At 38.8% G+C, this 23,466-nt stretch overlaps 3 protein-coding genes across 6 annotated transcripts; 2 read left to right on the top strand and 1 right to left on the bottom strand.

Moving 5' to 3' along the window:
- Window positions 1–6,976: 6,976 nt before the first annotated feature.
- On the top strand, window positions 6,977–8,032 carry LOC112558090 (probable G-protein coupled receptor 139). The gene has a single exon (XM_025228289.1). It carries the CDS (start codon window positions 6,977–6,979, stop codon window positions 8,030–8,032), a length of 1,056 nt encoding a protein of 351 aa, XP_025084074.1.
- Window positions 8,033–12,287: 4,255 nt separating this feature from the next.
- LOC112558385 (arylsulfatase I-like) lies at window positions 12,288–18,879 on the top strand. The gene is made up of 9 exons (XM_025228858.1): window positions 12,288–12,391; window positions 12,527–12,699; window positions 13,588–13,744; window positions 14,073–14,185; window positions 14,926–15,042; window positions 15,492–15,611; window positions 15,834–15,963; window positions 16,610–16,763; window positions 17,080–18,879. Exons 2-9 carry the CDS (start codon window positions 12,586–12,588, stop codon window positions 17,720–17,722), a joined length of 1,548 nt encoding a protein of 515 aa, XP_025084643.1. The 5' UTR covers window positions 12,288–12,391; window positions 12,527–12,585; the 3' UTR covers window positions 17,723–18,879.
- Window positions 18,665–23,326, bottom strand: LOC112558384 (HSPB1-associated protein 1 homolog). Of its 4 annotated transcripts, XM_025228855.1 has the most exons (9): window positions 23,199–23,305; window positions 22,907–23,034; window positions 22,361–22,559; window positions 21,927–22,115; window positions 21,611–21,743; window positions 21,301–21,433; window positions 20,947–21,066; window positions 20,456–20,578; window positions 18,665–19,892 (listed from the first exon to the last, which is right to left on the bottom strand). In XM_025228855.1, exons 2-9 carry the CDS (start codon window positions 22,940–22,942, stop codon window positions 19,047–19,049), a joined length of 1,779 nt encoding a protein of 592 aa, XP_025084640.1. In that variant the 5' UTR covers window positions 22,943–23,034; window positions 23,199–23,305; the 3' UTR covers window positions 18,665–19,046. The 4 variants fall into 4 exon arrangements, with proteins under 4 accessions (XP_025084640.1, XP_025084639.1, XP_025084641.1 ...); XM_025228854.1 differs by having other exon boundaries at window positions 22,907–23,326; XM_025228856.1 differs by having other exon boundaries at window positions 21,927–22,112; window positions 22,907–23,326.
- Window positions 23,327–23,466: the final 140 nt, after the last annotated feature.

The following is a 23,466-nucleotide window of genomic DNA, read 5'->3' as shown; positions in this document are numbered from 1 at the left end:
CAGCATAACCTCAAACGACACGATTACACAGCATTGTACCATCCTTACGGAAGACTACTTTCACTTTTTTTACCGCATTTGGTCCTGGGTCGACCTGCTCGTCTTCTCCCTCGTCCCATTCATCATCTTGCTGGGATCCAACACGGTTCTTCTCAAAACGGTTGTATCGTCAGTTCAAGAAGCCCGCCACAAGCTGAGTGTTGGAAACAAGCAGCAGGTCACCTCCCGTAAGAAGACAGCCTCGTCTATGACCTTTACTTTGATAGTTCTGTCTTTCACTTTTGTATCACTAACAGGTCCGATCTGCGTCTACCTCCTGATGAAGCCGTACGTGTTTGACGACTTGAATGTCAATGATGAGAGGGAAGCTGTGCATCGATTCGTGTATGCTGTAATCAATTTTTTGTGGTACAGCAACAGCGCCATTAATTTCTACCTTTACTGTCTCACCGGCAGTAAGTTCAGATCAGAACTGAAAAATATATTTACTCAGTTGCTTACCTGTCTCAACCAGCACGAAAAAAATCATAAACTTATTGAAGTATTTTAGGACTAACATCAATCTCCCTGAACTAGGTTATGAAACACTTTTTAACTAGTTTTAAATCTTTGACCTTGATTCTGGCCATTTTATTCGCTTTGTGTATTTTTGTCCGTCTATCCATTCTTTTTTCTTTCTTGCCCACTGTTTTTTAAAGGGCGTGCCAAAAGTAAATACACAAAGACATATAGTTTCTGATCAGTTTACACCCTTGGGCAGACTTTGTGCTGACAACTTTTTGTTACATTTTTTGTCAGGTCTAAACAGTTAGAACGGAGATACAGACATTGCCATTTACAATGAACATTACTTGCTTGTTTAACATCGCTGTAGTACATGTTACCTCGCTAAGCACCATGCATTTTTCCTGACACAGGACACTGAAAAATCTGTCCCTCGTTAAAAACCAGATCAAACACTTGTACTCTGCATCCTGTACCCTCTTGATGTCCCTTTCCTAACTTGTTAAAGTTGACAGCTCAATTCTGGGCAAGGAAAGAGGAGGGAATCTGACATTTGACTCAAAGGGAAATGAGCAATGCAATCATATTCTCTGGGTGACGTCCCTTTGTAGACTTTTCAGAATAAAAATAATATTCAGCAAGAAAGCCCACTGCCATCTGAGAGCTTGCAGGCTAGGCAGCGACCGCGGCGAGAAGGGCTACTCCCCATTAGGTGAAGTAAACACCGCTAGCCACTTGTCTAAGTGGCACCTGTGTTCTACTATTTGTGTACTAGCAACTCTGGTTTACAATGCAACATAGAAGAAAAGAGCTAGCGAGTGCGTGCGAACATTGTTAATTCTAAACAATACCATGTATCTCTTTTCTGTTCTTTATCTTTCTCATAATTACTTTATTGTATTCAGCACAAAATTATCGCTACGCTTCTTGGGGGATATGGCTAGCAATATATAAAAGTATTTTTTAGGAATCATTAGTTTCTCGGCAGGAATGATAGACGGGTAAACTTCGTATCTTCACGTATCGTATCTTCATTGCATCATAAGCCCCCGGAGTGATGCACGTGCAATGAGCACTTCTGTTGCTCGTCGTCACTAAAAAGGTCTTCGATGCACTTGCTTTGTACACTTCGAGTGATTAAAACTATCCTTTTCTGGTGCAGGAAGAACTGAAAAGTGGAGGATTTAGATAATCTCCGTCCTCTTTAATCCCATATATTACAGAAAAGCAGTTTTCAAACAATCTTGGCACAGGCATGGAAGCTGTAGCAGGCTTTGTATGGTTCAAAATATTTACAACTTGATTTGCATTTCTGCGAGTTTAGTAGCCATACTGATGCCGCGATGACCAAAAACGTTCTTTGAATGAAATATTGTGGATTTTCCAGAACACACATTGATAAAGTTTTGAAGTCTTTCTGAAAATTAAAAAAAAATAAAAATACTTAAGTCCGAGCGTTTTGTCAACTCATCACAACGGGCCATAAGCCACTGCCTAGCATTCTCGTCTGAAGAATAATAGTCGGAAAGGAAGAATTGGTCTCCCTGAGGAATATATGAAACAGGAGGTTGGAGGTTGGACGGGAGAGAATCCGGTGGGATACTAGAATGTAGTGAAATTTGTCTCCAATATCGCAGGCTTTTACATTTAGTACAGTGTCACTGTGATCTTGGTAGATTGCAAAATCTGGACTTTTTTTTATAATTTTCTCAACTTAAAATATGTTACACAGTCCTTGTAAGGTAATAAAGTAATGTATTTGTTTTACAAGAAAGAAGCATTATGTATTCTGTAATTCCAATATATATATATATTTCTCGTACAATTCAGAGAACCATAAAATATATGACATATTTTGTCAAATAAACATCGCATAACCTTACTTTTTGAGCCAGTTAGGGAAGATCTTTAAGTTCTGTTTTTTCAAACCCACGACAGACCTAACCTATTCAATAAATCTTTAATTGCAATTACATAATATCATAAATATCACGGGGTATAGTTTGGCCATAATATGGTTGATTGACTGGTCAGTTAGCAGGAAGAAAGGGTGCGCATCCCATGAGTGACATCCGGAGCATCTAGATAAAAGCAGGAAACGCTTGACTTGCTTTCTTGTACCCATACACTTAAGAGAGACGGAGATGTAGCGATGACAGTCATGCGCGTTGACGAGGGCTAAGAGGTGAGCTTCAGAAAGAACTCTTAAAGTATGACCTTAGATTTTATATGCAGGGCTTTTCGTTGAGGTTAGGGAGTATATGTTTGTGTTTGTTACAGAAGAATTAGTATGAAGTGGTGTTGTAGGTTATGAATTATGGTCTTGTATTATTTATTCGCTGCTATCTTGCCCTTATCTATCCGCTCTCTATTTTAGGAAACAAAAGCACGTGCCGCTCGGTATATCGGGTAGGAGCAGCGGCGTATGTCGGGTAACGAGATTCCCAGGTACACTCATTTCTTATTTTCTTTGTTATTGTTTCTTTCCTTTTTACTATGTAGCAGAAGTACGTTCTCCCGGTGCGACATATCGAGCGGTCACCAGATATTCTGAGCGGTGGATATCCTGAAGATCAATCCCAGTGCCTGGCGGAGTGAACCGCTTTATAATGACACGTTATTATTAGCAAGTGTATTAAAACAGCCAGAGAGAAGAGGAGAAAGTAGGAGAATAACTTGCAAGATTCACGTAATCATTCAGCGTGAAGAAGCTTCTGGGCAATATCCAGGCAATCTCCGGCTTTTAACCACACCTCTTTTTTTGTTGTTGTCGTCCTCTGCCGCAGCAGCGGCAGAAGAATAATGATAATCATCTTGCCAATTTTTTCCCATCATTTCTGTGTTCCTCGCTGCTGATGCTGAGACCTTGGAATGCATTTCTGACCTCTTGGTAGCCCTCTAAACTTAATTTCCTCATAAATAATCTGACAATGCCACGCAGCCTTTGTGCCAACGAAGGCATTTAAGTGATATTCTGTGAAGCGAGTCTACCGTAGTCAGTAGTTTCAAACGCACCTCTGCCATTAGCCTAATGTGATGATAATGACTGCAATCTAGTTGACAGTTATGTTGGGGGAGACTGAGTAGCAGGAGCAGCGCTGTAGTCGTTACGGCGGCGGGCAGGCGGTCGATTGAAGATCGCTTCTGCAAATGCTTTGACATGACTGTCTTTAATAGTTTTTTTTATTTTAAATGACAACTTGAAATAGCAGAAAACCACGGTATTTTGAGGTTTGGTGGTCTATATCTGGCCTTGCGCCTGGATGTATGCTTGTTTGGGGCACCTTAAATCTTGCAATGGTTAATCTCTACAGCTATATACGCTATGGACCCCAACAAAAATATGAAACTACATGTGAAAACACATATAGCATTAATCCCCCCCCCCCCTTTTCGTGGTTTAAGTCTTTGATTAAAGTTCACTTATATGCACATTTGCTTTTGAAGCTTCCGCCGTCAGGTCCGGAGCCCCACCAAAGAACCCCGATACACCGTCTTTCCACGATTGCCGCGCCTCTTGAAGTTCAGTTAGATCCAGCGCACCAGCCAGCAACGAACACAGGAAGTTAACAGAATAAAAGAAAGAAAAAATCAACAGGTTTCACATAACTTATGTATACGATTTATCCGTCTGTTCAGGACTTCACAACTTTAAGTATGGTCAGGACTTATAATACACCACTTGGACAAAATGGTTAGGTTATGATCCCTGTTCCAGTCAGGACATGCCACTTGCTGCAAAAATCACTTTTTTTTTCTTAATCTTATTCTTCGACATTTATACGAGTGGTGTCCTTTAATGACACCATTATGTCAAAGAAAAAGCGACTGTCATGACACGCTCACTCACGCACGCCCACGCAAAACACTCGCCATCCGCCCACGCTTTCCGTTCCCATTCAAACAACATATACAAAAATTACAAAAAGTAGACAGCAGGTTTGTGACACTCAGTCTAAGCGTTAAATTATCAAAATCAGAACACATTGGCCACATTACCTGTATTTTGTTGTTGGTCAACTTGGTACAAGTATTCAAATAAATGAGTTGATGCTTTTTCTTTTAGTGTTTTTAATGCAGTTTTTTTTAAATTTGTTTGGTTGGGTTTTGTTTGTTTGTTTGTTTGTTTGTTTGTTTGCTTTACGCTGACTTAGCAGCTAAGCCTTTATCATCTCTAAGCAAACGCCCATACAGAGTAGAGTTATGAGAGCGATTCTCACTGTCATGGCAAAAGCCTTATCGCTGTGCTGTCGAACTGCATCTTTTAAAAGGACGACAAATTACATGCATTGAATAAAATGAAATGAAGAAGCAGATAATTTTTTTATTTGATGACGGTGGACGCTACTCTGCATTTCAGTCTTTTGTTTCTATGATGTCCTTAGAAAGTGTGTGCACCATCGTATTTGTTGTGTGCCGTCGCTTTTGGGTGCTTGTCGACGGATACTCACAAGCACGCTCGCACTCAACGCACACAACGTTCACTCTGTCACTCACGACGAGCAACAATGCCAAAAAATCCTCGGGGAAAAAAGGACAAACTCGTGTTGACAAAAAAAAAAAAAAAAAAAAGTTTAATTAACAGCACGAATCATGTGAAAGTGAAGACCACGCATACGCAAAAGCAGTACGGTACACGATTATAGCCACGAGCAGTCACCGAGACAAGGGAAACGTCTGGCAAATCCCTTTTCAGCCACCCAGTGTAGTCCGACAGCAGATATTTCCAGTACGAATAGTGTGACATTAGTATGGTCAGAGTTCCTTGACAGTGATAGAATGGAAGAATGATGTCAACCGGCATTATCAGGAGAAGGGGCGCTCGGCCCGCTACCCCCACCTCCCCTACTACACTCTGCAGTATAGGGCAAGAGATTGTGACATCCGACAGTATTCTCGACAAAAATCTTGAATCAAACATTTCTTTGAAGTTCTGTCATGAATTTATGTGGCGTGTGCAGACGTCTTCCTCGTGATTTGTAGATAGGCAGCGTGTAGTAAAATCATTCTCTCTAATTAATACAAATAATGTAATTCTACACTTCCTTCATTACAAAAATGTTACTCGCAGGTTTTGTTTCGACTTATGAAAAGCTGTTAGGTACTCCATGTTTCTAAAACTAAAGAATTGTTCCTTCACGAGGATGCACTAATAACATTACTATTGAATATTTCCCTTTAATGTTTCTTGCTTTGTCCCACGGGTGGAGAACACTGCAAGTGCAATGGCTTCTGCTGATGTTAAGAACGTGATTGAATTAGTAAATACCATTTACTAAACAACATATTTCCAAGATAGGAAGTGTCGGAAAACCAAAACAGTCAATAATAAGACCACGCCTTCATTGTCAATCGAACACTACATTGAAACAGGAACAGAAGAAGCCTGTAGCATCCGTGAGAGAAACTAATAATTTCATACTCTTTTCGACGCTTCCTTCATCCCCAGTGATATTCGTCACGAAAATGAAGCTTATTAACAGTGCCCTAGGACACCGAATAAGTTCTGGTTGTCTGCGATATCGATCCTCTTCTAAAGAAATTCATAAAAATACTTTATTCGTGTACAGTGATTTGTGTACTAGACTGAACATTCACGTGAAGGAATTTCTTGTCTTAGGCAACATCTGATACAATAAATCAAAAATGTAAAACGGCAACTGAAATATTTTGTTCTGAAACATCATAATTTATCGGTACTTGTATTAAAGCTTTCGAGAATCGTGAAATAGTAGAATTAGTTTAAAAATGTTATATTCTGAGGGTAAACTTTGATTAATGTATAAACGTCATGCAAAGCCACTTTGTGGTGTAATGTTTAAAAGGTAATCAGACATGATTTGCGGTCAACAAAAGAAAGACAAAAAAATAAAGAAAATGCCTCGCATATTTTTTGTAATATATCTGGTTAGCTGCCGTTATTATTGTCCTTAAATAAACTTCAAATACTCTTTATAAGCTGTATAAATCAGAGGAAAAATGGCATGAATTGAGTTACATTCATGCGCGGTCAGTCTTCGACTGTGAGTATCGCATCTGTTGTCTTCTTCTTCATCGACGACCTCTCTTCCTCGTCCTCATCGCCATCGTTAGATTTACTGATGTGCCATTTGTGCTACAGTGTAAAATCATTGGAATTAGACTGATATTGTAAATGCAGAGTCCGGAGAGAAAGAAAGAGAACAATATTTCAACTTTATTTGATAAAGGACTTAGCTGAAACCATTTTGTAGATGATAAATTGTGTACAGATGGGGCCTACCTTACCTGCTTTGAATCTCGCTTTATAGCTTTTAGTGCGACTGCACGAAAATATTAAGTTGGGAAAGTAATGAAAGTAATGGCTAGAAACAATTTATCTAGTCAACATGGCCTATACGTACAGGACCTAATAACTTTGTCTGCATGATGCTCTCTTCTTCCTGCCAATGACATTAAGAAAAACCGATCTTTCGGGTACGAAAAGAAAAAGATGAATATCTCGGAAAGATATAAAGGTTTTCCAGGAAACCAAGACACGGCAGCAAGTGCTGACGACTTCCCATTCTCAAAAGCTGCTCGACTGGCCTGGACAGTTATACCCCCTATAATTCTGATCCTCGGAACATTCGGGAACACCATGTCTATTGCGGTTCATCACAGGCTGAGTAGAAAAAGGCAGTCGGGTATTTCAGTCTATCTTGTAGCACTGGCAGTCTCAGATCTTTTGCTGCTTTATTCTGGTCTCCTCGTGCAGTGGGTGTCCAATCTCTTTAAGGTCAACGTCACCAGGTCAAGTAACTATTTGTGCAAACTAGTTGTTTGGTTTATTTACACGAGTGGAGCTGCGTGCGCCTGGCTGCTCGTTGCTGTAACGTTGCAGAGAGCGACGTCGGTGGTGTGGCCGCATCGTGTAAATTCGCTCATAACCCTTAAAAGGTCGATCATCGTTGTACTGGGTCTCAGCGGCACATTGATGCTCATCCACGTGCATATTTTATATGGCTGGGGGGTCGTTGTCACAAACTCTTCAAACAACACGTTCTCTCGAGACTGCGCGAAAGTAACCAAAGGTTATCTAAACTTTTTTGACCGCATTTGGTCCTGGGTCGACCTGCTCGTCTTCTCCCTTGTCCCATTCATCATCTTGCTGGGATCCAACATGGTTCTTCTCAAAACGGTTGTAACGTCAGTTCAAGAAGCCCGCACCAGGCTGAGTGACAAGCAGCAGGTTACCTCTCGCAAGAAGACAGCCTCGTCCATGACCATAACTTTGATAGTTCTGTCTTTCACTTTTGTATCACTAACAGGTCCGATCTGCGTCTACCTCCTGATGAAGCCGTACGTGTTTGACGGTGAGAACGTCAGCGATGAGACCGAAGCCTTGCGACGTTTAGTCTTCGCTGTCATGGATTTGCTGTGGTACAGCAACAGCAGCATCAACTTCTACCTGTACTGTCTGAGTGGCAGCAAGTTCAGGACAGAACTAAATGAGCTTCTTAGTCAGTTTAAACGTGCGATTGGAGTCTGTCTTAAAATAAATATTTGATTAATAAAACTCGGCTAAAGTGCTACGAACAGTTCGCAGGTTTTTGTTTTCGTTCACATAGTGGGGACTTCTCTTCTTCGAACCATGATAACACGTCAAAAGACAACAACAATGACATTTTAGTCTCTGTCATAACCTTCTTCCTGCGTAAGTTTTCCGCTGAACCAGTAAAACTACTTTATTATTATTATTATGTTTATTTATTGGCATGGTTGTTTCTTTACTTTATTTATATTTATTTTTAAATTTTATTTTGGAATCTTGTCACGGCACGGATGGCTTAACAACTCAGCCAGACAAATGCGCGTTCTTTCAACACACAACAAAACGGTTGCCCAAATCATGCTCATTTCGTTGTCGAGTGGCTCAGGACTTTACAGACTACAACACAAATACCCGTTAATAACAACTCGCATCAACACCTCGTTCTAAAGGTGACAAACATCTAACGCTAGACGCAATGCCTCGTCTAGACGAGGTTACTCCAAAAGACGGGTCAGTACCGCGCGGCATCCAGCATCCATCGACACTACCCTACTCTACTATGTAATTTCATCTAGGGACTCAGGCACGTCTTCTTCCTTCGGTATCCCGGGCTTCAGTAAATTTCCTACCTCGTTCCCGCCCAAACCTAGTGGTGAACTGTGTTCACCAAACACTTTGTGTCACAGTTAAGACTTTCCTATCTAATGTTCTTATTCATTCTCTAATACATTCAACATAAACTTGCAGTTCTTAAGTCGCAAAGCGGTTAAAAATAGTGTGAAAAACAGAGAGGTACGGACTGGTCCGTGACAAATCTTGTTTTATATTTTTGCGTTTGCTGATTTTCAGTCTTGTGACATATAATCTGCTATCTACCTCAAATATTTTTGCCCATCGCTAAGCTCACATTAAGGAAAGGTTTAGTACTGATGAGCTCTAAAAAAAAAAAAATTCGAATAATGAAAGCATTCCCAACAATCCCATTTCCAGCTATCGTTATAATATTATTGTCTCAGCGTAAGTGACGATGAAGGGGGTTAATCCAATTTTGCAATGGCATTCTTGTATCGCGTAGCAGGCCCTAATTTGGAAGTGTTTGTGTGTTGGGTTGGATCTATCGTCTGGTGCACACACAAAGTCGTCAACAGTTTTCTTTTTTTATTTGAGAAAAACAAGATGGCGGCCCACAAGATGACAGGGACACGTGGTACATCAAACACACCGGTCCAAACGGTGTAAAAATGGTAAGGCAAAAAAAAAAAAGAAGAGGACAAACAAAAGCTAAAAGCAATGAAGAGAAAAACGTCGAACAACCGTTGAATCGTTTGCCCTGTAATAAGGACAAAAATATTTTTAAAAAACTGTTAGTACCCCGAAATGGTATACCCGAAAAACTCACAATGCTTATCGTAAAATCCTATGACAAATCCATGGCTACATTATCTGATGTACAGAATGAGAGACTCAATATCTCAACCCTGAAAAAAATCAGTTCTTCCTAACAATTTTGTCATAAACGAATAAACTTGATTACATTAACTCTTAGCATCGACATCCCCCACCCTCTTAAAAATCCTACCACAAATAAATGCTTTACGAGAAGAATAACTGCCCCATGCTACAATGGAAATGTGCTAACAACACCGAGACTGAATATGATCTCTAATACTTTTCAGCCATAGGCAACAGGCAACACAAATGCTGAAAACTCCTCTTAAATTATTCAGACGACTTTCTTATTTCCCAAACGACCTTGCCCTTGCCCTACAAGGATGCTACACGAGGAAAATATTTCATCTCCTTGTACAGAAAACAAATTCAACCAAATAAAATTATGTTGATACTCACAATTGTTGTTACAATCGCTTACACACAGAGCTGCTAGCTCTCCAACTTCTTCCACGACAGCTAGATCAAAAGATAAAGTGGGTATATTGAAATTCTGCGTATATCACTCTTTGTAAGACCATCACGCTACTCTTACACCCAACACCAGTTTTATCCACTGTGCTTTGGTTGGAAATCTTACAAACTCAGGATGCCAGCGTTGTAAAGAGCTCTGCTTATATGAGATTGACACGAGCTCTCGCGCCGACGTCCCTCGACAACAACATCGCAGTCTCAAAGTTGTGTTTTGCATGGATCCAACTTCTCGCCAATCTCAGTATCCAAATCAAGAACTGGTCCAGTACAGTTGACTATGTATTAAGGTGAAAGTTAAATACTGGTAAAGCAATGGGTCAACGCCAAATTTGAATCCAGCATGGATCCAACTTTGCCCCATTGGCGGTCTATTATAACTTCGCACTTTCAGGCCCAGTATCGGACGCCAAAACAGGTCCGTGAGGTCATGTCAGGTCATTTATGGTTAGCATGTTTGCTATTGGGGATGTATTTATACTAATTAACAGCCTTATCAGCCTCGTAAAGATTCCTTACTTCCGCCCATGTCGTGTATGAAATCTATAATCAATACTCACTTTGGTTTAAATAATTTTCTTATATCATACAAAACCACCTTAATAATAGGTTCAGACACAAACAATAATTAGATTCTGAACCTTGCCAGTAATTGCAATAATAAGAATAATAAGGCTTTTTTAAATGTCCCACATATTCTCAAAACGCTGTACACATGCGGTAATACAGTACAGTGTCATATGATAATAACTAGGAATATGGCTATAGTGTTGGTGCCGCACTTCTGCTCCCTCCACGAGTCGAGCGGATGCGCTGGTAAACAGGCTGTCATATAGTGGATTGGCAAGCTGTGGCAACGGGTTAGCGGTTGAGGTGGCGACGTCGGCGACACAGTGGTCAGCCTTTGGTGGTACTGGACTGTCGGATAGACAAAAGGTCCAACAGTCTCACCACCGTTTATCTCCCCAGGAATCAGCAGGCCTGTAAATCGCGGGCAGCTTACTTCAGGGTGAGGTCAGAATGCAGAACGGCAGTTGTCGCTACAAGAGATCTCTCAGAAAAGGATAGCGACCTAAGTCAGAATATGCCCGTTAATTGTAAGGCGTGTTATCCTTAGTGCAGGACAGCAACGGTTGTTATTGTTGCGACCGACTGGACACAGGTAGTGAATAGGAGGTCAGACGGGATGGCGCCACGTTACTGATGGGAGGGGCGAGGAAAGTAAGGATACAGTGGGCAGTGTTAAGTCAAAGTGACAGCCTGTCTGTCATATATTAGCTACGTAGTGATTGGATGTAGCTAGGTAGCGGAATGGTTGGAAATGAGTGCGTAGTATGCTTGACCAATCATGAGGATGATCCTTGCAGATGAATATTTAACATTGTAACTTTACACAACGGACTGCCATGCGTATAAGCAAGACTCTCTTCATGCACACACGCTCATGCAGGTGGAAAACAAAACCACACACACAGAGCTCACATTTTTTTCTATTGTCTCAGATACGTAGATATGCAGAGTAATAAATTATGTTTAAATTATGTAAATAAATATATGTCTTTGGGCTTATTTACCTGTGTGAGCGTGTCAGTCCGAACGAATTCTAGCGTATCGTAGGTATGTCCTCGTCGTGTGAATGAGGTGAACGTGTATCACTAGCGCGAGAGAGATTTGTGTTCTCTGTGTAGTTAAGACAGCATTTAACAGAGAGAAAACACACACGAAGATCCGTGGAGTTGAAGCACCGAAGAAAATCTTGTCTGAAAAAAGAAAAAAAGCAGGGTCTATTGTGGATTCCAAGGTCGGCTGAACGCACCCGACAGCTAGAATTAGAGTGGAAAATTCTCCTTGGGAACTTCGTCCTCTTCCCTGGAACGCCAAAAAGGAACGGATCTGACTTGGCGCTAGAGGCCGCGGTGCTGGCCTTAGCGAGAGACGTCGTCAGTCCGGCTACAATATAACGAGAATGATAATAATAACAGCGTAAATGTTAAATTACGATGGGAACGTCCATTACGGCCGACACTTGCGAATACATGACGGGACAGACAGGTATACTTCTCGTCGGCTGCCTGCGGCCTGTATGGACATTTTAGAAAATTATGCACGCACAAGTACGTGCTTAGAAACTGTACTCGAGTTCACGTTCATGCTTGCCTCTCTTTAAGGCTCATTTTGGAAACATATTGCTCCTCCTTTCTGAACGAACTATTCAGGACAGATTGTAAACTGCGTCAGTCCGCAGAGTGATGTAGGTGCATGTGCGCTGGTTGCCTTCACCCATGCTGACAACGAAGTCCTAACTCGACCTAAGATAAACTTCTGCGCATATCTTTCGCGCATCCTGTTACAAAAGGGTTATAACTCTGTGGTTGATGCAGATCTTCTGTGTCAATGTCGTCTGCTATATAAGCTACATAAGCTGACACGGAACGTTTGTACCAGACAGAAAGTGTATGTTTTTCAGACAATCTATCCAAGTCGTTGTCATTTAAAAGTCAAAATTTCTAGATGTTCAATATATATTTACACCTATTAGTTGGAATAACCATCACTTCTGAGATAAGTGAAAAGATCTCTTTATTACAGAGAAGTACCACCCACGTACCTCCTCTCACGCCCTACAGGAGAGCAAGTGATCACAGGTGATGTCCAGTCCAGAAGCATGGCTTGTAAAAGTGTTCTGGTTTGGCATCATTTCCACAACATATTTCTGTTGTGCACAACGACCAAACATTGTTTTCATCATTGCTGACGATCTGGTTTGTTTCACACAAACTATTTATTCGAATTAATAGATCAGGATAAGAACATTACACTTTTATATTCAATGTAAGCTGCCTGGTTTGAAAATGTGTATATACTTCATGCTGATGGCTTGTGTCTTTGAAAACTGGAGTATAGCATATCTATCTATCAACTGCTGGAAAGGGAACCATGCATTTAAAGCAATAACTGAATTGTTAATTAACACACGGAGTTTTCCTATTAAGCATCCAGTTAATGACAGTGCAGCAAAGTGTTTTAACAAATCTAGGGCAAGGGATTTGAATAGCACAGACCTATAACTCTTTGCTTGCACTGCCTTTTACCCTTCTTGCATGTCAGATATACTATTGTTGTACCCAATGGATATTTAACCAATGTCATAACGATGGATGTCCAGTATCCACTGTAGTTACTGTAGGTATCATGCTGAGGAAATCTGTGTATTTTAGGGGTAGGTATTTCACCTTGTTGTAGTATAGATGTCAGTGACTCAGGGTGTGATGACAGTATGTGCTTTTGGCAGAAATGCATGCCTGCAAGAAAAAATATGGGGCTGGGAAAGGGATTAGTCACTAAGTAGATGTGGCCCACTGTGAGAGCATAAGAAATAAAATAGAAAACTTCACAATTGTGCCTTTTAGGCATTTACATGTAAATACTTTCTAAACTGCTTTATTATTTTATTTTTCTTTATGTGTTGACTCTTTTGTCAACTTGAATGTAATAAACCTATCTAATCTAATTCCCCAACATTCCTTGGATTTCCTTATAAATTTAAAACATTCATTTTCCCTATTTTCTGCATAGTTATGTTCTCTTTTATTCATTTAATATATAATACATTAGCTACTTTAGAAACCGTCGTTACTTTTATATGTCAGGGATGGAATGATGTTGGCTTCCATGACTCAGAGATTGAGACCCCTAACATTGATGCTTTAGCCTATGATGGTATCATCCTGAATAAATACTACGTATCGCCTATCTGTTCACCTACTCGTAGTGCCATCATGACAGGACGGCATCCTATACACACAGGTACATCAAACCTTCCAAATAGTCATTGTCTTACATAAGCATATGATGAATTGGTATATTATGTTTTTTGAATGCTATCTGGTGTGATTAAACGTTTGCAAGCACTGTATACATGTATTACTACTCTTCTTATTGTTGTCATTATTGCTACAATTACATCGAAGGAGACAAGCTCAGTCATTATATATATGTTCAGTTTCAATAAATGTGATATGTCAAAGAAATTTCACACACACAAAAAAAAGACTTTCAGTGTTGTTCGTGTTTCTATTCAGGCATGCAGACTTAAAGGTATTGCATGTCTGATGCAGATTTCTTTTTGCTACAGGCATGCAAGTTTATGTGATAGGAGGAGCAACTCCTTATGGGTTACCTCTCAGTGAGATAACAATAGCACAGCATCTGCAGAAGTTGGGCTATAGGCGACACCTTGTTGGAAAGGTCTCATCTCTTTCTTACTTCTCTAGTTCTCTGACCTCCGTATTTACTAAAATCCAACCAGCTCTAGTACTTCTGCAGGCATTTGCCGCCTTTCTCTTAAAAGAATTTTTGGAGAGTCTGCATCTGCTTAAAGAAACTCCCTCCTTCATGTGATACACATCAGCTGACATTCAAGTCTTTCAAACATGCCAGTCACATTTGTGTAAGAAATATCTAGTCTTATTCCACACATTTCAGTCTAGCTATTGTTACCTCTGTGCTTCTTCTTTTGTTCTTGCTGTTTTGTAATGAAGCTTAGAGCATGAATTTCATGTTGTGATAGAGCACTGTGCAAATGTGCATATCATCATTAACACATAGATAAAATAACTGAATAAAGAGATCCTGAAAATATTGAGAACAGACAGACAAGCCACCAATTAAGTAATAGGATTTACATAAGTAGCAGATTTATTTCTATTTTTGTACCTTTTGTATTCTGCAGGCAAAATATTTTTTGATGTTCTAGTACAATGTTTTACAACCATGCAAAATGTGGTTATTATCTGACGTGATATATTATTGCATCCACGAGTTGTGGCACATTCAAGCCTGTATACTAGTGAACCATAAAATGTATGACAGTCAGTAAATTAACAGTATTACTATATTAAGTTGCTGAATTTTCTGCAAAGGAGATGGTCATTTTGGGATGTTTTGCAAAAACAGATTTTGGTTTTTTTTTCCTTTGCCAATGGCAGTGGCATCTAGGTTTTTTCACAGATGCATATTTGCCAATGAACCGTGGCTTTGAGAGTCATTTTGGCTACTACACTGGACATGAAGATTATTTTGATCATGAGTCTAACGATGATCAGGTATACTGAATTTTGATTCTGATACACTTAATATAAAATTATCAGTGGGCTATTGTTTGATTAACTTCATCTTTTAACAGTCATTGAAATGTACTTTTTCAATGTTAAAAGGGAGGGTGCTGTTATCTGTTTACTTGTCAATGCTTAAGTTTTCCCAGATATAGATGTTTAAACCAATAAACCTTGAACCAATTCTCAATTGGATGGCTTTTAGTCATAACTGGTTTGAATTAAAAATAATTTATTTTCTCATCCTGATTCATTTATGTCTCAATTAATTTAAATAATCTTCATTTGCTCTTATTATATTCTGCGTATGATATGGCAGGATTCATGCAAAATATTCACTTTTAGAACCATAGATGTGAAACGATGAATATTTTGCAAAGTTTGATATCTTTATTTGTTTAATACAATGTTTTATCTTTAAGTAAACATTCCTACTGCAGATGTGGGGTCTGGATTTCCACAGAAATGGACAGACATTGTGGGATGTCTATGGTAACTTTTCAACAGAAATGTACACGCAAGAAGCAGAGCGAATTATACGTTCACATAATCAATCCGAGGTATTCTTTCGAAGAATTGATATTTTTATCAGGTGGTCAATAGATTATAATGATATGTGTACCCTTTTTTTTTAAATTGCTTTTTGAGAACTAGAAATATTCTGGAAAGCTCTGGGGGCTTTATGCTTGTCATCAAAGCTCACAGTTTGGCATGTATGGTGATTTTGTAGAATTAGTTTAAAAAAAAAAAAAGCTGCATGCTTTTCATTTGTTTTATTGCAGCCATTGTTTCTGGTGCTTGCACACCAAGCAGTACATGCTGGAAATCAACCTGAGCCACTTGAAGTTCCTGAATCATATGTGGAAAGATATACAAACAAAATCAAAGATGTAAAACGAAGAATGTTTGCAGGTGAGTGGAATGGGTTTTTTTTTTTAATGACAAAATAATAAGATGGGCCGTGTCACTTTAAACTGAAAGAGTGCAGTCACAAGGAATTGTATGCATAACCCTATAGAAATTAGCACAAGAATTATAGGTATTTATATGTACATATTTTATATCATTATATGGTCATTCAAGAAAGTTTAAATTGCACTTTCTCACTAAATACTCTGTTAATTAATCCTATCCACATGCCAAATTAATTGCACAAATCTGTGCTTTTTGTGTAGAAGAAGCCAATTTACTTGAAGGCAAAAATGTGCAAACACTTTGAGACCACAAAGTCGCCAACAGGTATCAGGCACTGATTTGCGATTTCATACTCATGAGCTATTGGGTTCAGGTCTTTGCTAGCACTTTATGAGCATTAAGGACTTTAGACTGCGACTTCATCCATGTTTACATCAGCGGGCAGGAAGCTGCACTGAGAATGTTTATTATTACATGTATTGCTAAGGGGGGAACATTAGTGTTTTACACCGAGCCAGCAGCTAAAAGCACTATGTCATGGCAAAGCAGCCAGCCTTGTCAACAGATGCCACATGCCGAATTATTATTATTGCTAAGCTTATATGTATGGATGTAGCTCTTTCTTTAAAACTTTTTGTGAAAGGAATGGTCTCAGCTTTAGATGACTCTGTTGGTCAAGTGGTGAAAGTCTTAAATGAAACAGGCCTCATGAAGAACACTGTACTTGTTTTTACAACTGACAATGGTGGTCCAACAAATGGTTATGATGGTAATGCTGCCTGCAACTGGCCACTTAGGTAAGGACATTCCTATCCAAAGCAAGTTTTTATCAGATGATGTTGTCATTCACCTATTAAACTTTTTAAATCTTTCTTTTTGTATCTTTAGGGACACATAAATGACTGCATTCAATTAAAAACACACTTTTACTATTGGTCAAAATAGACCATTATAGCTTTGTATTTAGGATTTTTCTTGCACACAGAGACTTAAGTATTTTATATCCTCCAGAATCATCAGAACCTCAGAATAATGAGGTTAATACTTTTGGTGAATATTTTTTTTCTCTTCCCAGGATTACATGACTAAAAGATTTATGGTAATTGTGTTCAGGGGCGTCAAGAACACCATGTGGGAAGGTGGCGTTAGAGGTGTGGGCTTGATCAGCAGCCCCCTGCTGAATGGACAGTCATACGTCTCAGAAAATTTCTTTCATGTCACTGATTGGCTGCCCACACTCTATCATGCGGCTGGGGGAGATCCTACCACCTTGAAGAATCTTGACGGCTTGGACTTATGGGATATGCTGCGGAAGAATGGAGAACAGGTTCGGTCAGAAGTTCTTCACAACATAGATCCTGTTAACAAATTTGCATCCCTTCGTGTTGGAGACTATAAACTAGTAATGGGAAAGATATCTGTTAATGATAATGGGTGGTACCCTCCACCGCAACTGTCACCCAAGAAAAACAGTGATATTCTTAAGCGTAGTAAAGTACCTATTGTGGTTAAATGTGGCCCCAAGCCTCTAAATGCTTCATACAACTGTTTACCAGAGGTGTCACCATGTCTGTTTCACATTCCAATGGATCCTTGTGAATATGAGAACATAGCCGATGTCTACCCAGATATAGTAAAACAAATGCTTCAGAGGCTTGAGGAGTACAACTCTACCATGATTCCTCCTGCCAATAAGCCTGTGGATCCAAATGCTAACCCAGCTTTACATGGAGGAGATTGGAAACCATGGATGTAGGAGTATTTAAGACACTGCTTCATAACGACAAAATCTAGAATAAAATCAATATGCCTTGTGTGAAAGGTATTTTTTTTAAACTCAATGTTACATTTTTAAAATCAAAAAGAAAAAAATTATTTTTGTGAGCTTTATTTCAAGATAAAGAAGTAAGCAATAATAACAACAGAGATAACTTGTATAGTGTATTTCACCCTCCCCCAACATATACACAAGAGAGCTCAACATGATTTAACATGGTTCCAAGCCCGGTCAAACAGATGGATGTCTGCAAAGCAGGTTAGAAATAGATTGTGAAAAATCTGCAATGAGAGAGCTTCATGATCAGCAGAATGTTTGATCAGAGACAAAACATGATTTTGGAACTAGTTTAGGCTTAACTACTAGTCTCCATCCATCACACATACCTAGACCCTTTAGGATTCAACATAGCTCTTCAAGAAATATTTCTCATAATCAAGCATACTATTATTTTGCTAACTCCTTTGTTCTTTATCCATGGATTTTATTCATGTTTGCCATGGTCTCATCTCTCATCTGTTCGCTGACACTTGTTTCTTTTATAATTGACTGTCAGGGTGTTTGTATTCTTTTGTATACAGACCATTGAGCTCACAGAGGGAAATGTGCTCTACAAAATTTATGATTATTATTACAATATTTTATACAAAAGCTTGTTCTGCTAAAATTGAATGGCAGAATATTTTCACCTCTGCAAGATTTTTCATTATATAAGGATTGCAGCAACACATAAAAGCTGCATCTGGATTAATTTTTTTCCATGACTTGTTTTGTAAAGTTTTTAAGTGATCCACTTTAGTAATTTTTAATATTTTTTATATAATACTTTAAAATTTTGCATCCAATTGCATTTTTAATATACATATACTTTACTAAAGGTATTTGCACACTGTTAAATGATTTGAAAATTAACACAGAATCAAAAACAGTGCTTTATTTTTCTTTTATAACATTAATTATGATGATGTACAGAAAATGCTTCAAGCATTACTTTTATTCTGCATAACCTTTGCACATCTGTGTGTGAACTTCTTGAACTTTGGGGTATGCTTGATGTCCCCCATTTTCACATGTACACAACCATTGTCATCAAGAAAATACAAGGTTCTTTAACATAATAAAGACAAGCCACTCAAGCATGATGTCAAACTCTAAAATCCATGAGTGGGCATCATACACTTTATATGCTCACTATTTGCAACACCATTATTAAAAGTACTATTTTAGATCATCAACTTTGTATTGAAAATTAAAATGACCTTGCTCTCACAACTAATTACCATCTTAGGAAAAACATTATAGCTCAAAAACTTAAAGAATTCTCTTTAAGTTTTTTGACAATAAGTTCCACAACATCAGAGTGAAGAACACTTTTTAGAAGAATTTCTTCAAGATTGCTTTTCCCAGTCCTGCTGCTGGGGACATCCAAAGCTCTAGTTTGCTCAACTGTACTTGAAGATCTAGGGCACACTTTGTTAACTGCATCAAGGTATTCTTCAAAACTGCAAGCCTCTAAGGCAAATACTTGCACTGAAGGAATATGGCATTGGGCACTCTCTCTCTCTTCATCGTAAAGTTCTTCCCTTTGTTCCAATAGTCCTGTAGCTGAAGATCTGCTGATTTCTTGAATCTTTAACTTTTTCCTAGGCTGAAAGTTTTCACTGTTATTAATATCATCCATTTCATATAGCTTACCTGTTGTATTATTCAAAGAAATATTTTCCTCAGTTCTCTGCAAAGCTTCAGTGCTTAATTGTGATGGGGCCAATGAAGATGCTTGTCTGATAAACTTTGACCACATAAATGGGGTTTTGACAAAAGAGAATGTGCTGTCTTTAAGGTATTTTGCCAGCTGCTGAAGTCGAATAGAAAAAGACCCAGTAATGTCTGAACTGCCTTTGGTTATGGCTTTGCAGCCACAAGCACTTGTCAAAGACTGCTTTCCAGGCATGTCTCTAAACACAGAAAAGGTGACAGACGTATTTTCTTCAATAGACTTTGATAGACCTTGAAGACAACCATCAGGGTTGTCTGAGCCACCATATTCATGTGAGCCAGTCATGTTACATCTTGATGCTTCAGAGGAATCTTTAGAGTGATTTAGTGCTGCTTGTAGATATGCCATATTTGTAGAGACAGGCTCCAAATCCTGAGGACAGAGACAAGAAACATCATATCAATACCAAAAAATAAAATTACTTAAATGAAGCACCACAATCAGAAAACTCCTTATTGTTTGAGTCATTGAAGAGACTGCCTACTGCAACTGTAACTACTCAACCAGCAGACAACTATCTCCCATGCACCCTGTCATGAGATAACAGAGTGTAGAACTGTAGTACTGAGCGACACTTATGCAATGGATACTGGTTTATGCAGGACTGGCAAATGCTGATTGACAGGAAGGAAAGGAACACTGCTATTGCCACTGTATGGTCAATCAGCACGAGTTAGTTTTACGAGCTAGAGCAGTGGTGCCCAAAATTTTCTTGATTATGACATCTCCATCCATTCCCCATGCCTGTTCAAGATTTAGAATATTACCTCCACCTCCCCTAACAAAATTATTCATCATCAGAAATCTGCTTGCTACAGTGCTCAAAAACTCCCAGAATAATGGAGAGCTCTTTGTAGATTTCTGTCTTAGAAGCCGTCTCAAAATGAAACAAAAAGTGGGGATGACAATGCATTGTTATTTTATATTTAACTTACCTCTGTTGGGTTTACCCACTGATCCAAGATGGACTTGCTGGCTGTCTGGCTGCAGTATGGGATTAAGCAAGAAGCAAGGCAACGTGTCACAGCCTCATGGATACGGCTCTCTGTGTCCTCTGGCTAAATTGTGTTTGGGATTTTATGGAAACATACAGGTTTGACATTACACATTTCAATAAAATGTTCAGCCCAAGGATCAGAGGCATTCCTTTCATACATTTTATCAGCATCTTGTACAGTAAAGGCTGTAAAAACATCTTTTTATAGGTAACACCCCAAAATTCCCTTCATCTTTGGACAGTTATGTGCTGAAAAAGGTTTCAAAGCTGTTGCAAATTAAAAAAAAAAGACTTTTTAACTGATGAATCTTCCATAAGGATCACAGATTCTATTATTCTCACAACAAGGATAAATGAATAATAAGTTGCTTATCATTCATGCCAGTTAAGTTAATCCTGCCAGTTTTTATAAGATCCAGAACAACACACCATTTCCAACCAGGTGTTGATGCTCAATGCCATTTCAGTACAGACAACAAAATGCCACCAATGGCGAGGCACATACAACACCTGTCCAGGCTCGAGAGTCACAACATATGGCTTGCAATCCTGTAACAAAACATTCTCCCAACTGTGAAATTTCTCAGTCTAATCTTTATGTCAAAGAAATTTCTCAATAAAATAAGATTCTTCTCCTTATCTGTCAACTTTTTCTCAGAATGTTTTATTCCATCAGGATGACCAGAGCATACTCATATGTGCATAGCTTTAGTCAGTAAAGGGTAGATTGTGTAAATTAGCAGATTTATTTTGGAGAAATGTGTTCACTAATATTTTGTCCACCTTGAATCTTGGGAAGTTTGTTGTGTTGGGTCTTGAAACATCCACCTCGCTAAAGATGCTTGACTCCTCATAAGGGATCCGAGTTGGGTAAAGACATGGAGTATCTTGTGGGGGAAACAATACCCAGGTCTTTCTGCATGTGACAAGTCAGATAAATTTTATAAAATGCTAAAGAAGACAAGTCATATCATAAAGTGATCTTATGCCTCTAAACAGACATGCACATATTTTATCTTTTTATTTTTTTGCTTACTCTTTCTCACACTACTATCCCTCTCACACACATTTAACATTTAATTTTATGCCTCACCTGCCTTGGATCTGAGCAACCAGATTGAAACCATAACTGTCAAAGTGACATGGAGTTGAGGCCTCAGTGCTGCCAATCCACATTGTACTGTTATGACCGTCAAGCCCACATAATCCCAGAGTTGACCAACACACTGCAAAACATTGGAATATTCACTCAAGTTTAACATAAATTAGCTGATTCAATTTCTCACTTTCTAACCAAACAAAACATTATAAGTAATTTCAGTGTTAAGTTGCAGAGACAAAGCATCATTTAAACATAAATAGCCTAGCCATCTCTGTGATGTCTATAGACCAAGACAGATTTTCCTTACCTTCGTCCAGCATGTATTCACACTGCTCGAACACACTTGTCATGTATTTGTAGTCTATATAACCAGAAAACTCCCATGGTGAGAATGGATACAGTGGGTTATTTTCCTTTGCATCTCCTTCACACCAGTTCAAGAAATCCTTGATGCTGCAGTTGATGTAAACACCTTCTGATTCCCAAGCTGGACCTGCTACATTGTTTTTTGGGTGTACTTAAAATATTGATTGATGGCAAGATTTCAAATAGAACAATGCAAACATGTCACAGTGATTGCATATATAACACATTTCAATCATTATTCAATTTTAAGCCACATTATTTTCTCAAAGTAAGTACAATAACTTTTACATGGCATTTGTACAAAAAAAAGCAATGTACAAGCTGATAACAAAAGCATACATGCCCTGTGTGGCATGGAAATGACTTATTTTTAACCTGCTCCACATCGCTCTCTTGGCATCAACCGGCACGGAAATAGCTTGTGCCCAAGGATTTCTGCCAGAGATGCCAAAGTCCATTTGCTGGCTGGCCAGTTCTGCAGGGCTCCACACAACACGAATGGAGAAGATACCAATACTGAAAGCTTGTCATCAATAGAGTACTCCTCCACTTCTTTTGACATCTCTGTCTGCATCTAACCATAAATAGTTTGTTCTGTAGCTCATGAACAACAAAGCAACCAAACAGTAAAGAATATTTAATTTTTGAGGGTTTTTTTCTTGGTTCCCACCCTGATCTAAATCACTTTTTGTGCCGTTGTGCATAAGCCAGAAAACTGGTGAAATGGGAGGATACCTGTTAATCCCAATCTAAGCTTACAATAAGTACATATTCATGTTTACGATAAGTAAACAATAATCTTTACAATGTGAACACTGAACAGCAGGGTTTTTAATAAAAGTAACTAATTTTAATAGTATTTTGAATCCACCCCCGTCCCAAAAAATAAAAAATAATATTAATGACAGTCAAAAACTGTACCTTGCTAAAGTTTGTAGAAGTAACAGGCGCACACATCGTACCAACAATACAATATAAAACCGTGATTTATGAAGCAAAGTGATCAGCTGCTTTTAAATGCTTGTTTTCATTACATTTTCCCATCATTTCTGGAAAAAAACAAACCATGTGAGTTGCTGTTAGTTTAATTTGTACCTCTGTGGGAATTTACGTACAACCCTTGCAGAAGCAGGTACAGTTCCCCAAAAATTCCACTGCGAGTTATTATTGAAAATGGCTTGTTAAGCAAGGTGTGTGTAGGATACCCACTGACCCCACAAACAATGTGGTTTCTTTCTTCCCCATTCCACCCCTTCCCACACTTTGCCCGTCAACACAGATATATTTTCCGCTAAAGGAACAAGTCTCGTAAATAAGGATTTTCGTCTATTTTGATTGCAAGAAAACACACTACGCTTTTGATGATGATGTCGTGAAAATAACTGTTTTTCAGCACGCTCATTTCATTATCGTAATAGAAGTCAAATTCACATTAATTTGTAAATTAATCATGACGTTAATTTATTCTACACATTCTCATT

Source organism: Pomacea canaliculata, linkage group LG2 (assembly GCF_003073045.1).
Source record: "Pomacea canaliculata isolate SZHN2017 linkage group LG2, ASM307304v1, whole genome shotgun sequence".
In the NCBI taxonomy this organism is placed as follows: domain Eukaryota; kingdom Metazoa; phylum Mollusca; class Gastropoda; order Architaenioglossa; family Ampullariidae; genus Pomacea; species Pomacea canaliculata.
The sequence above is the reverse complement of the archived record's forward strand: the minus strand, read 5'-3'. Positions and strand labels throughout refer to the sequence as shown.

Bases quoted from the DNA above. Each gene is read 5' to 3' on its own strand.
- LOC112558384 (XM_025228854.1), bottom strand. From the start codon at position 22,942: ATGTGTGCGCCTGTTACTTCTACAAACTTTAGCAAG. The intron at 21,434-21,610 runs GTGAGGCATAAA...TGTCACATGCAG, and splicing joins GTTGCTCAGATCCAAGGCAG to AAAGACCTGGGTATTGTTTC. The intron at 20,579-20,946 runs GTGTGTTGTTCT...AACACAATTTAG, and splicing joins TCAACACCTGGTTGGAAATG to CCAGAGGACACAGAGAGCCG.
- LOC112558385 (XM_025228858.1), top strand. From the start codon at position 12,586: ATGTCCAGTCCAGAAGCATGGCTTGTAAAAGTGTTCTGGTTTGGCATC. The intron at 14,186-14,925 runs GTCTCATCTCTT...TGCCAATGGCAG, and splicing joins GGCGACACCTTGTTGGAAAG to TGGCATCTAGGTTTTTTCAC. The intron at 15,612-15,833 runs GTATTCTTTCGA...GTTTTATTGCAG, and splicing joins GTTCACATAATCAATCCGAG to CCATTGTTTCTGGTGCTTGC.
- LOC112558090 (XM_025228289.1), top strand. From the start codon at position 6,977: ATGAATATCTCGGAAAGATATAAAGGTTTTCCAGGAAACCAAGACACG.